Source organism: Mustelus asterias, chromosome 11 (genome assembly GCF_964213995.1).
Source record: "Mustelus asterias chromosome 11, sMusAst1.hap1.1, whole genome shotgun sequence".
Classification (NCBI taxonomy): domain Eukaryota; kingdom Metazoa; phylum Chordata; class Chondrichthyes; order Carcharhiniformes; family Triakidae; genus Mustelus; species Mustelus asterias.
In genome coordinates, this window is record NC_135811.1 from 56,651,784 (window position 1) to 56,664,123 (window position 12,340).

Genomic DNA, 12,340 nt, shown 5'->3' on the forward strand with positions numbered 1-12,340 from the left:
ATGATGATAGATTTGGATGTGGAAAGACAAGAGGCTTGAGTGGAACCTAAACACTGGCATAGACAGTTTGGGCTGAATGGCCTGTTTCTGTAATGTAAAGAATGCTGATGTGTGCCACTCAAGGTCATGTTACTATTCCTTTGTTTCTGGTATTGCTTCGCAGGATGAAGTTGTAGCTGTGTCAGAGAAAGTTGTCGTGAAGCTGGATGATCTGATGAAATGGGCATGCTCAGATTTTGGCACATGGACACGGGGCCTTGGGGCTGTATCACTCAAACCCTCAAAGCGAAAGGAGCTGCGCATGAATGGACTAAAGGAAACCTTGCATCAATACAGGCAGTGCACCCTCAACAGTGGTCTCAATTTCAAGGATGTATTAAAAGAAAAGGCTGACCTTGGTAAGTATTTATTTACCTTTTCTTAGTTTGCGCTCAAGATTCTAACTTGAAAGCTGTTTTTTCCCCCATTATCTTTTGATTAAATTTAGGATCCAGTTAATACTGAAAAGATGCAGATATTCTCATTGAAATGAATAGGTCTCTGGTGGAATTTAGTTGCTTACAATTTGACTGTTGCTGTTTTCAGCAATTGTGACATTTATAATGTTTGATATTCCTCCATAGTGACTTTTAAATTTGGTGTTTATTTGACAGGGAAGCAAGGTTGGGATTTTCTTGTTTCACGTAAATCGTAGGCCACTTCAAATATCGTTGTTATTCATCTGAAACCCTTCCGATCTGTCCGTCTTTACCTCTTAGTTTCGGCAAAATCTTGCGATGTTGTTGGTCTCGATTTTTGGTCATGCTTTTGTCAACATTTATTATTCGGTTTTGTTATGTCAACTGTCACGATGCATTACAAGCTCTGGTCACGAGGCGGCTGCAGAGATCATATTTCTGAATTCCCTTCCAACACTGTTGCCATCTTGTATTGGAAAAATAAATCAAATGAGCTTGGGCAGCATTGTGGGCAAATTCTGAGTCTTTACTTTAAAGTGTTCTAACCTTTTCTACCAATTTTTATTTTGCTGAGTTTTATTCGTTCATGGGATGTGGACATCATTGGCAAGGCTAGTTTTTGACGCCTATCCTTCATTGCTCTTGAGGTGGCATCGAGCCACTTTCTTAAACTGTTGTAGTCCATGTGTTGTAGGTACAGGCAGAATCCTGTCAGGCAGAGATTTTTAACCTGGTGACAGTGAAGGGACAGCAATATACCTTCAAATCAGGATGGGGTGTCGCTTGGAGGAGAACTTGCAGGTGGTGGCAATCCCAAGCACCTATTTACTGCCCTTGCACTTCTAGGTGGTAGAGGCTGCGGGTTTGGAAGGTGCTGTTGAAGGTACCTTGCAGTGCGCCATGTAGATTGTACACACGGCTGCCACTGTGTGTTAGTGGAAGGAGTGAATGTTTAAGATAGTGGATGAGATACTAGTCAAGAAGGCTGCTTTGTCCTGGCTGATGTTAAGCTGAGTGTTGTTGGCATTGCACTCATCCAGGCAAATGGAGAGAATTCCAACACACTCCAGATTTGTGGCCAGGCTTTGGGGAGTCAGGAGATTAGTCACTTCCCAGATAACAAGCAGGAGCTCTTCTAGCCAAGATATCTCTCTGGCTGGTCCAGTTAGGTTTCTGGTCAATGATAACCACCAGGATGGTAATAGTGGGAGATTCAGCAATACTGATGTACACTGAATGTCTGGGGGAAATGTTTCAGTTTTTTTTGTTGGAGGGGGACATAGAGCGGCATGGTAGCACAGTGGTTAGCACTGCTGCTTCACAGCTCCAGGGTCCCGGGTTCGATTTCCGGCTCGGGTCACTGTCTGTGTGGAGTTTGCACATTCTCCTCGTGTCTGCGTGGGTTTCCTCCGGGTGCTCCGGTTTCCTCCCACAGTCCAAAGATGTGCGGGTTAGGTTGATTGGCCAGGTTAAAAATTGTCCCTTAGAGTCCTGGGATGCGTAGGTTGGAGGGATTAGCGGGTAGAATATGTGGGGGTAGGGCCTGGGTGGGATTGTGGTCGGTGCAGACTCGATGGGCCGAATGGCCTCCTTCTGCACTGTAGGGTTTCTATGTTCTTTCTATGTTCTTGTTTGGCATTTGTGTGGTGTGAATATTGCTTGCCACTTATCAGCCCAAGTGTTGTTAAAATATTGTTGCATGTGAATGCAGACTGCTTCAGTATCTGAGTTGCAAATGGTATAAACACTGAAACCACCAGCGAATATCCCCACTTTACCTTGTGATGAAGCAGCTGTAGTTGAGGCTAGGACACGACCCTGAGGAACTCCTGCAGTGATGTCCTGGAGCTGAGACGATTGACCTCCAACCATCTTACTTTGCACCATGTATCACTCCAACCAGCGGAGGGTTTCCTACTCTGTCAAATGCTGCCTTTGATGTCAAGGACAGTCGACCTCTCCTCACCTCTGGATTTCAATCTCTTGTCCTTGGTGGTCCGAGGCTGTCATAAGAGATCAGGAGCCAAATGTTTCTGGCGAAACCCAGACTGAGCAATGGTGAGCAGGTTATTTTTGAGGAAGTGCCCCTCGATAGCACTGTCAGAAACATCTTTCATTACTTTGCTGATGAACGAGAGTGGACTGATAGTGCAGTGATTTATTGGGTTGGATTTGTTCTGCATTTCTGTGGACAGGACATAGCCTGGGCAATTTTCACATTGTTGGGTAGATGCCAGAGTTGTGGCTGTAGTGGAATAGCTTGATTAGCACTGAGTACAAGTCTTCAGTACTACAGCAGGAATGTTGTCAGGGCTTATAGTCTTTGCTGTCTCCAAATTCCCTCTCAATTTCCTGATAGCACATGGTGTGAATTGGAAAGCTGTGGACTGTAAAGGCGGGGACCTCTGGAGGAGGCTGAGATGGTTCATCCCCTCGGCACTTCAGGCTGAAGATTGTTGCGAATGCTTCAGCCCTATCTCTGCACTGATGTGCTGGGCTCCCTTGCCATTGAGAATGGGGATATTTGTGGAGCCACCTCCTCTAGTCAGCTCTTTAATCATCCACCATCATTCATGACTGAATATGGCCGGACTGCAGAGCTCAGATCTGACCCTTGGTTTTGGGGTCGCTTTGCTCTGTCTGCAGCATGCTGCTTCAATGGTTTATCATGTGAGAGTCCTGTGTTAGAGCTGCACCACATTAGTACCTCATCCATACACCCATTGCACCAGGGTTTGCTCACTGGCCTGATAATGCTGGAGTGAGGGGTATGCCAGGCCAAGAGGTTACAGATTATGGTGGAAATGGCCCATAGCGTCTCATGAATGCCCAATTTTGAGTTGTTAGGGTCGTTCTGAACCCTTACTGCTTAGCATAGTGGCAGGGGCCACACAGCCCATTCACAATAACTGGCCTATTTAGAATAATGTCTTGCCAACATGGTTACAGCATGCCACCGTCCCGCTGCTTCCTCTGCCCTAACGTCAGTGCAGTTTTAAAGAATATGGTAAAGTCATCAGGAATTGTAGCAAATGTGGAATCAAAGAGCTAATGCATGTGGTGAATAAAAATATGATTGATAGTGCTGTAAAGTGAGAAGGATTTTGCAGAGTACCCATTTTGTCAGCACGATATCAAAGGTAGTTTTTTGCTGAACACAAATCTTCCGGTGTGTTTTATTGCAAGTTATGACGCGACTGCAGATTAATACTGCAATACTAAGCCATTCCCATCACCTGCAGTAATGAAGAGGGATTTAAAAGTTTGCTTTGTGTGTATCAGAGGTCCACATGGCCAACTATCCTGTTGTCTGGAACAAAGAACCAACTGGAACCTAACTAGAACCTAAATGTGGTGGCTCGATAAGCATGCCTGGGGCCCAATGTGTTGATCCAGAATACTTAACAATGTTTAGATGTTTAAAGATAGCTGGCTCAATACTTTCTGAGAACAAAGTTCCTTTTCTTCTGCCCTCCTTCCACACTGTGTGTGTGACCACCTCGCTCTCCACAATGGTTATTGTGAAACATGTTTTGTCCGGCGTGATCAGTGCCCTTTTCTGCTTTCCACTCTCCATCTCCCTCAGGTGGAGACCAATAGTGCCACAAAGCCCTGCCAAGAATGGGCAAAAAACGTACCCCAGGAATGCAACGAAGCTCAAAATGCCAATTGGGACTGAGCTCGCGATTTAGATTCCAGTTCTGCAGCTACTAATCAAATTACGCTAGGGGATGGCATAGTGGGACAGTGGTTAGCACTGCTGCCTCACAGCACCAGGGATCCGGGTTCGATTCCAGCCTCAAGTCATTGTCTGGGTGGAGGCTGCCAGTTCTCCCCATGTCTGGGATCCACCGGGTGCTACAGCTTCCTCCCACAAATGTGTAGGCTAGGTGGATTGGCCATGCTAAATTGCTCCTTACTGTCCAAAGATGTGCGGGTTAGGTGGATTGGCCATATTAAATTGCTCCTTAATGTCAGGGGGATTAGTGGGGTAAATACATGGGGTTACAGAGCAAAGGCCTGGGTGGGATTGTTGTCGGTGCAGGCTCGATGGGCCAAATGGCCTCCTTCTGCACTGTAAAGATTCTATGATTTGGGGTCAACCTCTTAAATTAAGCTGCTAATTTGACAACTGCTTATGTTTGCTAAATATACGAATGAGTCGTTATCAGCTTGTTTTGAGTATGTGCCAATCAATTAATTGCACTAACTAAAACAACATGTGATACAAACCAATTCTGGACTGGAATACACAACCAGCTATCCGTTCAATTAAACAGCCGCTGAATAGGATTTGTATTGGAAGCTTCCATTATCAGCTATTAAACGTCACTGTGGAGTTCATGTTTCTGAGTTGTTTCAGTAGTTGGGAGTCATATTATTAACGTAATGTTTTTATTCTTTCATGAGATGTGGGCATCACTGGCTCGACCAGCATATATTGCCCATCCCTAATTGTCCCTGAGAAGGTTGTGGTGAGCTGCCTTCTTGAGCTGCTGCAGTCCATGTGATGTAGGTACATCCACTCTGCTGTTGGGGAGGGAGACTCCAGGATTTTGGCCCAGTGACAGTGAAGGAACGGTGATACAGTTCCAAGCCGGTTTGTTGAATGACTTGGAGGGGAACCTCCAGGTGGTAGTGTTCCCATGCGACTGTTGCCCTTGTCCTTCTAGGTGGTAAAGGTTATGCATTTGGAAGATGCTGTTGAAGGAGCCTTGGCAAGTTAATGCAATGCATCTTGTAGCTGGTACATGGTTGCTGCTGTGCTACCAAATAAACCTGTTGGACTTTAACCTGGTGTTGTTAAACTTCTTACTGTGTTTACCCCAGTCCAACGCCGGCATCTCCACATCATGGCCGTGCATTGGTGCAGGGTCAGAACATTACAGCATAGAAACAGGCAATTCGGCCCAACCAGTTGCTTGACTTGAGCATCCACCCATCTTTCCTCATCTAAATCTATCATCAGAACTTTCTCTCCCAGTAGTGGACAGCCTGAGGCCGGAGGCCACAGGCAGCTCATCTGGGATCTGAGTGCGGCCCATGAGGCATTTTGTTAACTGTTGCCTGTGCGCAGGGTTGCCACACTCCGCTGATTTCCATCCACGTAGTTTCTTTCCTACTGGTGTGACTGAAGTGATATCATTGTAAAGCAAGGGCAAGTGACGTGAGGTGAATGCTGATTGCTCACAACATTAACTCTGAGAGTTGTGCTCTCTCTCTCTCTCTCTCTCAGTCCAAAATGTCAATATTTCTTTTGCTTTTACCATTTGAACTCGATGACAGTTCTACTAATGTATAAATGATGACGCATTTTCTATAACTCACGAGGAAATGTTCAGTGAATTAAAAGTACTGACTCTAATTCAAGAATTATGGTTAGTGAACAAGCCTGATTTCAATCTTATGGCCCACTGAGATGAAGTAGGACCTCTCATGCGGCCCACTCACTAGCCTAGGTTACCCATCACGGCTCCATTCCTTCATATTTTGTTCTTACTCATCTTATGGCATGTTGCATTGCTGGCTGGGCCGGCATTCATTGTTCATCCCTATCCCTCCATTTCAGAGGACATTCGAGAGTCAACCACACATTGCTGTGGCTCTGGAGTCACATGTAGGCCAGGCCATGGCAGATTTCCTTCCCTCAAAGACATTTGCAAACCAGATGGGTTTTATGACAATTGACAATGGTTTCATTAGGCTTTTAATTCCAGATGTTTTTGAATTAAATTCTAATTCCATCATCTATCATGGTGAGCTTCAAACCCAGGTCCCCCGATCTTGCCCTGGGTCTCTGGATTGCTAATGTAGTGACAGTACCACAATGCAGCTGCCTCCCGTATACTCATCCAGCTTCACTTTAACAGCAACAACACAAACCCCTTCAGCCACTCATTGTGCTAGCCAAACCCACATTCTCACTACTCTCTGGGTAAAGATCTTTCTCCTAAATTCACGATTTCTTGGTGACTATCTTATATCGATGGCCTCTAGTTACGCTCTTCCCCACAAGAGGAAACATTCTCTCTGTATCCACTCTAACAAAGTCTTTTATCATTCTAAAGGAATCTCTGGTTTACATTTCAGACAATCCAAATGTTCAACTCACCACCAGTTCTATATTTACTTAACTGTGAATCTGGTAAGCAACATATCAAAGGCTTCAGAATGAATTCTGTTGATGTTTGCATTACAGATTTCTTAAATTCCATTCCCAATCTTAATTTATTTTCCCCTTTGCATCTTGAGTTAGAAATATAGAATCGTACAACACAGGAGGTCACGTGGACCATCATGACTGTGCTTTAAGTGAGCTACCCGATTAGTCCCAATCCACTGCCTTTTCTCACTTGGTTCAGAAAGTATTTCCCCTCCATTGAAGGTGGTGGATAGGATGCTGGTCAAGCGGGACTGCTTTGTCCTGGATGGTGTTGAGCTTCTTGAGTGTTGTTGGAGCTGCACTCGTCCAGGCAAACGGAGAGTTTTCCGTCACACTCCTGACTTGTACCTTGTACTGGACAGGTTTTGGAGAGTCTGGAGATGAGTTATTTGCCGCAGGATTCCTAGCTTCTGACCTTTCCTAGCTGCAGTAAAGTTTATTTGTTAGTGTCACAAGTAGGCTTACATTAACATTGCAATGAAGTTACTGTAAAAATCCCCTAGTCGCCACGTTCTGATGCCTGTTCAGGTACACTGAGGGAGAATTTAGCATGGCCAATGCACCTAACCAGCACGTCTTTCGGACTGTGGGAGGAAACCGGAGCACCCAGAGGAAAACCACACAGACACAGGGAGAACGTGCAGACTCCGCAGAGACAGTGACCCAAGCTGGGAATTGAACCCAGGTCCCTGGCACTGTGAGGCAGCAGTGCTAACCACTGTGCCATTGTGCTGTTCCACCTCAATATGGCTAGCCCAGTTCATTTTCTGGTCAATGATAACCTCCAGGATGTTGATGGTGTGGGATTCAGCAATGGTAATGCCAGTGAATGTCAAGGGGCAATGGTTAGAGCCCCTCCTGCTGGAGATGGTCATTTCTGGCCCCTGTGTGGGGTGAATGTTATATCTGGTATTAAATCTTTGAAACTACATGTTAACGTATTCATACTGTAAGTCTCTTGCCATCTATCTCAGTTTTGCATCTTGTCACATTTTGCCAATGAACTCATAGCATTTATTTTTAAAACAAAGGTCAGAGGGCCAATCACTTCATGTTTGTGGTTTCTAACCTGGAAGCAGGGGTTATAGGTGTCAGCAACCGACCTGTCCCTTTGAAGCAGCAGATGTCACACTGTCATGCGTGTTAGTGAGTGTTACGTGTTAGGAAGTGTGTCATGCCTTTAAAAACAGTACAAAGTAAAGGTCGTGAGCCGATTTTCTGTGATATACAGAAAAACTCTTCTCCAAGGGAAAATAATTTCTGCTCGACTTCCGCATTTCACTTATTAAGGAAAATTAGGACGTCAGAATTCTAGAATCATAGAATCCCTACAGTGCAGGAAGTGGCCATTCGGCCCATTGAGTCTGCACAGAAAACAATCCCAGCCAGGTCCTATCCCCATAACCCCATGTAGTTACCCTGCTAATCCCCCTGACACTAAGGGACAATTTAGCATGGCCAATCCACCTAACCCGCACATCTTTGACCAAATGAAAGTGCAGATCTGTGAAGAACAATCGAGTCTCCAGCTGATGTGAGGAAAGTTTACCTCGTGCAGTTTTCAAGGAACGCTGAATAATACCATGACCCACACAATATAATGCTCCTGCAACTTGTACACAGCATGTATAATTCCAAACACAAATTTAAACCACCCAGTGGTTGTTATTACTAGAAAACATCCTGTAGCAGCGCTCGTGGTGAGTCAGAGGATACAGTACTTTGTAAGGTCAGCAACGTTATACCACGTGAAATGTAGGTGTGTCTCTTCAGGGCAACAAGGTTAATTGCTGTCCGGTATCATTGGGTTCGTGCTGAGGTTAATGTAGGGATGGAAGGCATCCTGCATCTGGTGTTTGAGTTTGTGAAATGTTAACAGGTGAATGTGCCGTGATCCTTCAAGGTGACTAAGTTGCCTGGAGGAGTGGAAATGTGTGACTGGCAAATCTCCTGTGTGGCAGTCCCTTATGGAAGTGCTGTTGGGTATATTATACAGCGAAATACGGGTAACCTGGCAGGAAGCTAAAGAGATACGGTCAACCCCAACCCTACCCTTTTACACCCCATTCAATTAGAATCGTCATACATTGGAAAGCACCCTCTGCTTTAGAATCATACCGCGCAGAAGAAGCCCTTCGGCCCATCGAGCCTACACTGACACGTGTGAAACACCTGACCTCCCACCTAATCCCATCTGCCAGCACTTGACCCATAGCCTTGAATGTTATGGCGTGCCAAGTGCTCATCCAGATACTTTTTAAAGGACGTGAGGCATCCCGCCTCCACCACCCTCCCAGGCAGCGCATTCCAGACTGTCACCACCCTCTGGGTAAAAAGGTTTTCCTCACATCCCCCCTAAACCTCCTGCCCCTCACCTTGAACCTATGTCCCTTCGTGACTGACCCTTCAACTAAGGGGAACAGGCTGTTCCTTAGCCACGCTGCTCCTGCCTCTCATAATCTTGAACACCTCGACCAGGTCACCCCTCAGTCTCTGCTCCAACTAAAACAACCCAAGCCTACCCAACCTCTGTTCATAACTTAAATGTTCATTACACTCTCTTTGAAAACGTGTCTTGGGGTCAATTGCCTATCCCTACTGAAGGATTGGGATTCCTTAATCCTTCAGTGGACGCAGGTCAGCTTTCACCTGGCAGAGTCCGCAAAGGCTTAAATCATTGATTAGCAACCTAGGCTAGTGAGTGGGCTGCACGAATGGCCCTCTGTTATCTCAGTGGGCCACAAGATTGAAATCGGGCTTGTTCACTAACCATGACCCCATGAATAAGATTCAATACATTTAATACATGCTGAATATTTCATAACGAGTTACAGAAAATGCTTCATCATTTATATATTACTAGAACTGTCAGCAACTTTAAATGGTAAAAACAAAAGAAATATAGCACTTGGGGTGAATGGGATCAAAAGTTGTGGGGATAAAGCAGGATTAGGCTATTGAGTTGGACAATCAGCCATGATCGTGATGAATGGCAGAGCAGGCTTAGAGGGCCGAATGGCCTCCTCCTGCTCCTATCTTCTGTGTTTCTATGATTCTGTGTAAATATTTACATTTTGGATATGGAGTGTACGGTTCTCTCAGTCAATGTTGTGAGCAAGTCACTTCACTTGCCCTTGCTTTACGAAGGTATCACTTCAGTCACACAGGTGGGGAAAAAAGCCACGTGGATGAAAATCAATGGAGTGTGGCAACCCTGCGCATGGGCAATAGTCGACAAAATATCTTGTGGGGCCACACTCAGAACCCAGAAGGGCCACACATGGCCCCCGGGCCGCAGGTTCCCCATGCTGGCTTAAAGGGTGGAATTCCTGTGATGGGCAGGGCATTCCCTCCAGAATGCCCCCCGTGATTGAGCAAGTCGGACAGAAGGTGGGCTCACAATTAAGTTAAAAAGCCTTGGAAAATGGGAAAGAGTACTGACATGGCGAGTACTGCCCTAAATTCCTGCTGCCAGCTCGCTCCCTGCAAACAGAATTCTGCATCCCTATAACGAGCTGTGAGGCAAAACAATCTCAATAAAATAAAGCAAGCTAGTCATTAACCCAGTGACTGAAATTTCCACTTTACTGACCTTTCATTGACCTCAGCAATTTTTTAACCAGCTACGGTCACCAGAACTTGCACAGGGAGTAATTGAGCCGTAATCACACAGGCCTGATTAACAGCTAAATAGAACAACCATAATTCAGAGCCCAGACTACCTATGAGCAATAGCACTGAGGGTCTGCTAGTTTAGGTGGCAGGGTTATCTACTGTGTCTGTTGCTCTTGGAAGTATTGCGATTGCAGCTGATTATCTCAGATGCGTCTTGACGCAACAGTCCTAGCTGAGGAATTTTGAACAAGTGCCCGCCTCAGTTATGCATCAACTCGGTAATCGTTGCACTTTGATTGCATCAGGAACTTTGTCCAGACACACTATTAATTCTGTACTCAAAACTCCGAAAAGCCGACCCATTTACACAAGCAAATGTCTCTGTTTCACTGCTCTATTCACTTATCTCTGCAGTTTACATGTAGAGGCAGAAATTTTTTCACATGCCTGAGATAGCGTAACATTCTCTGGACAAGACACAATATGGATAGAAGCCCAGCTCTCTCTATGCTTGCACTGGGAATGTGAAACTGGTAATGATGATCTCATGTGCTGTATGTAATTCTTCTCTCAAATTAATCTCTGTTCGCATGCTACTTTAGGGGCAATCATGTTGCGACTCAGTGCTGAATGATAATGTGGGCTGTGATGAATGAAGGCGGAAGTCCATGCTTTCTTGCCCAAACCACCTCATTATCGAATGTTTGCCTATCTCTTGGCCATTTTTGATTTCCCTCGCAAAATATATTTTCGCCCGGCCTTTACAACCCGTTAGCTGGCAAAAGATTCCTCACAAGCCAATGCAACATTGTGTGGAGATTAGTGGAAACCTTGGGTAGACAAAGGTATCAGCTGAAGTTATGGTCGGCCGATTTAGGGAGAAACCACCCCCAACTAAGTGAGGAAATTCCCAGTGACTATTTCAAAAGCTGCCTGTGTTTATATAGTGCCTTAGGATCGACACAGCAGAGCTTTGCATGAACTCTAGTTTCTAGGGTTGTAGGGGGGAGGTTCCACGATTCAGATTTAATAAACTGCTGGTCAGTCTTGCATGGGATTTCTCACAGGGAGTCAATTGTAGTCTTCAGCTGAGTAGGGTTAGAGAGTGAGTTAGGGAGACAATTTACACATTCGATCCTGAATTGTTCATTTCTGCTCCAAAACCACTGGCAACAAGGTTTAATTACAGTGTGACAAGTGTACACGGGCAATTTCCATTATACATAGGAATGTGAAAGGCAAAACATTAACAAACTATTGAGGGTAAGCAGTGTCAGTGGAAGGGTAACATTACAAAGGTTTAGTGATCGATGAAGTGAATAGAGCAAAACTGCCAAATGGGCTTCAGTGTGGGCATTATTTCTTATTCGTTCATGGGATGTGGGCATCGCTGGCTGGCCAGCATTTATTGCCCATCCTTAATTGCCCCAGAGCTGAGAGGTTTGCTATGCCATTTCAGAGGGCATTTAAGCGTCAACCACATTGCTGTGGGTCTGGAGTCACATATAGACCAGACCAGGTAAGGACGGCAGATTTCCTTCCCTAAAGGACATTAGTGAACCATACGGGTTTTTCCGACAATCGGCAATGGTTTCGTGATTATCAGTAGATTCTTAATTTCAGATTTGTGAGGTCATCTGCTTCAGAACAAAAAGGATAGAACAGGTCACTTTCTAAATGCCGGGAAAGCTAAACTGTGGAAGTCCAGAGAAGTTGGGGAGAACTGATGTGCATCAATCATTAAAACTTCACAAAGTTACAGAAAATAATCAAAAGGACTGGCCTTTATACCCAGAGAGTTGGAATGCAAGGAGGCAGAAGTCATGCTTTAGCCATTCGCCAGGGGCAGCACAGTAACACAGTGGTTAGCGCTGCTGCCTCACAGTGCCAGGGACCTAGTTCAATTCCCGTCTTGGGTCACTGTCTGTGCAGAGTCTGCACGTTCTCCCCGTGTCTCTGTGGGTTTCCTCCGGGTGCTCCGGTTTTCTCCCACAGTCCAAAAGACATGCTGGTTAGGTGCATTGGCCATGCTAAATTCTCCCTCGGTGTACCTGAACAGGCATCGGAATGTGGCGACTAGGGTATTTTCACAGTGACTTCAATG

The 12,340-nt window shown here is 45.4% G+C and overlaps 1 protein-coding gene across 1 annotated transcript in view; it reads left to right on the forward strand.

Moving 5' to 3' along the window:
- The window catches only part of arid5b (AT-rich interaction domain 5B), a 160,566-nt gene that overhangs the window by 10,181 nt on the left and 138,045 nt on the right, over nucleotides 1-12,340 (forward strand). Inside the window, exon 3 of the mRNA XM_078223626.1 lies at nucleotides 164-398. Within this exon, the coding sequence (XP_078079752.1) occupies nucleotides 164-398 (235 nt within the window). The remainder of the gene's footprint in view (nucleotides 1-163; nucleotides 399-12,340) is intronic.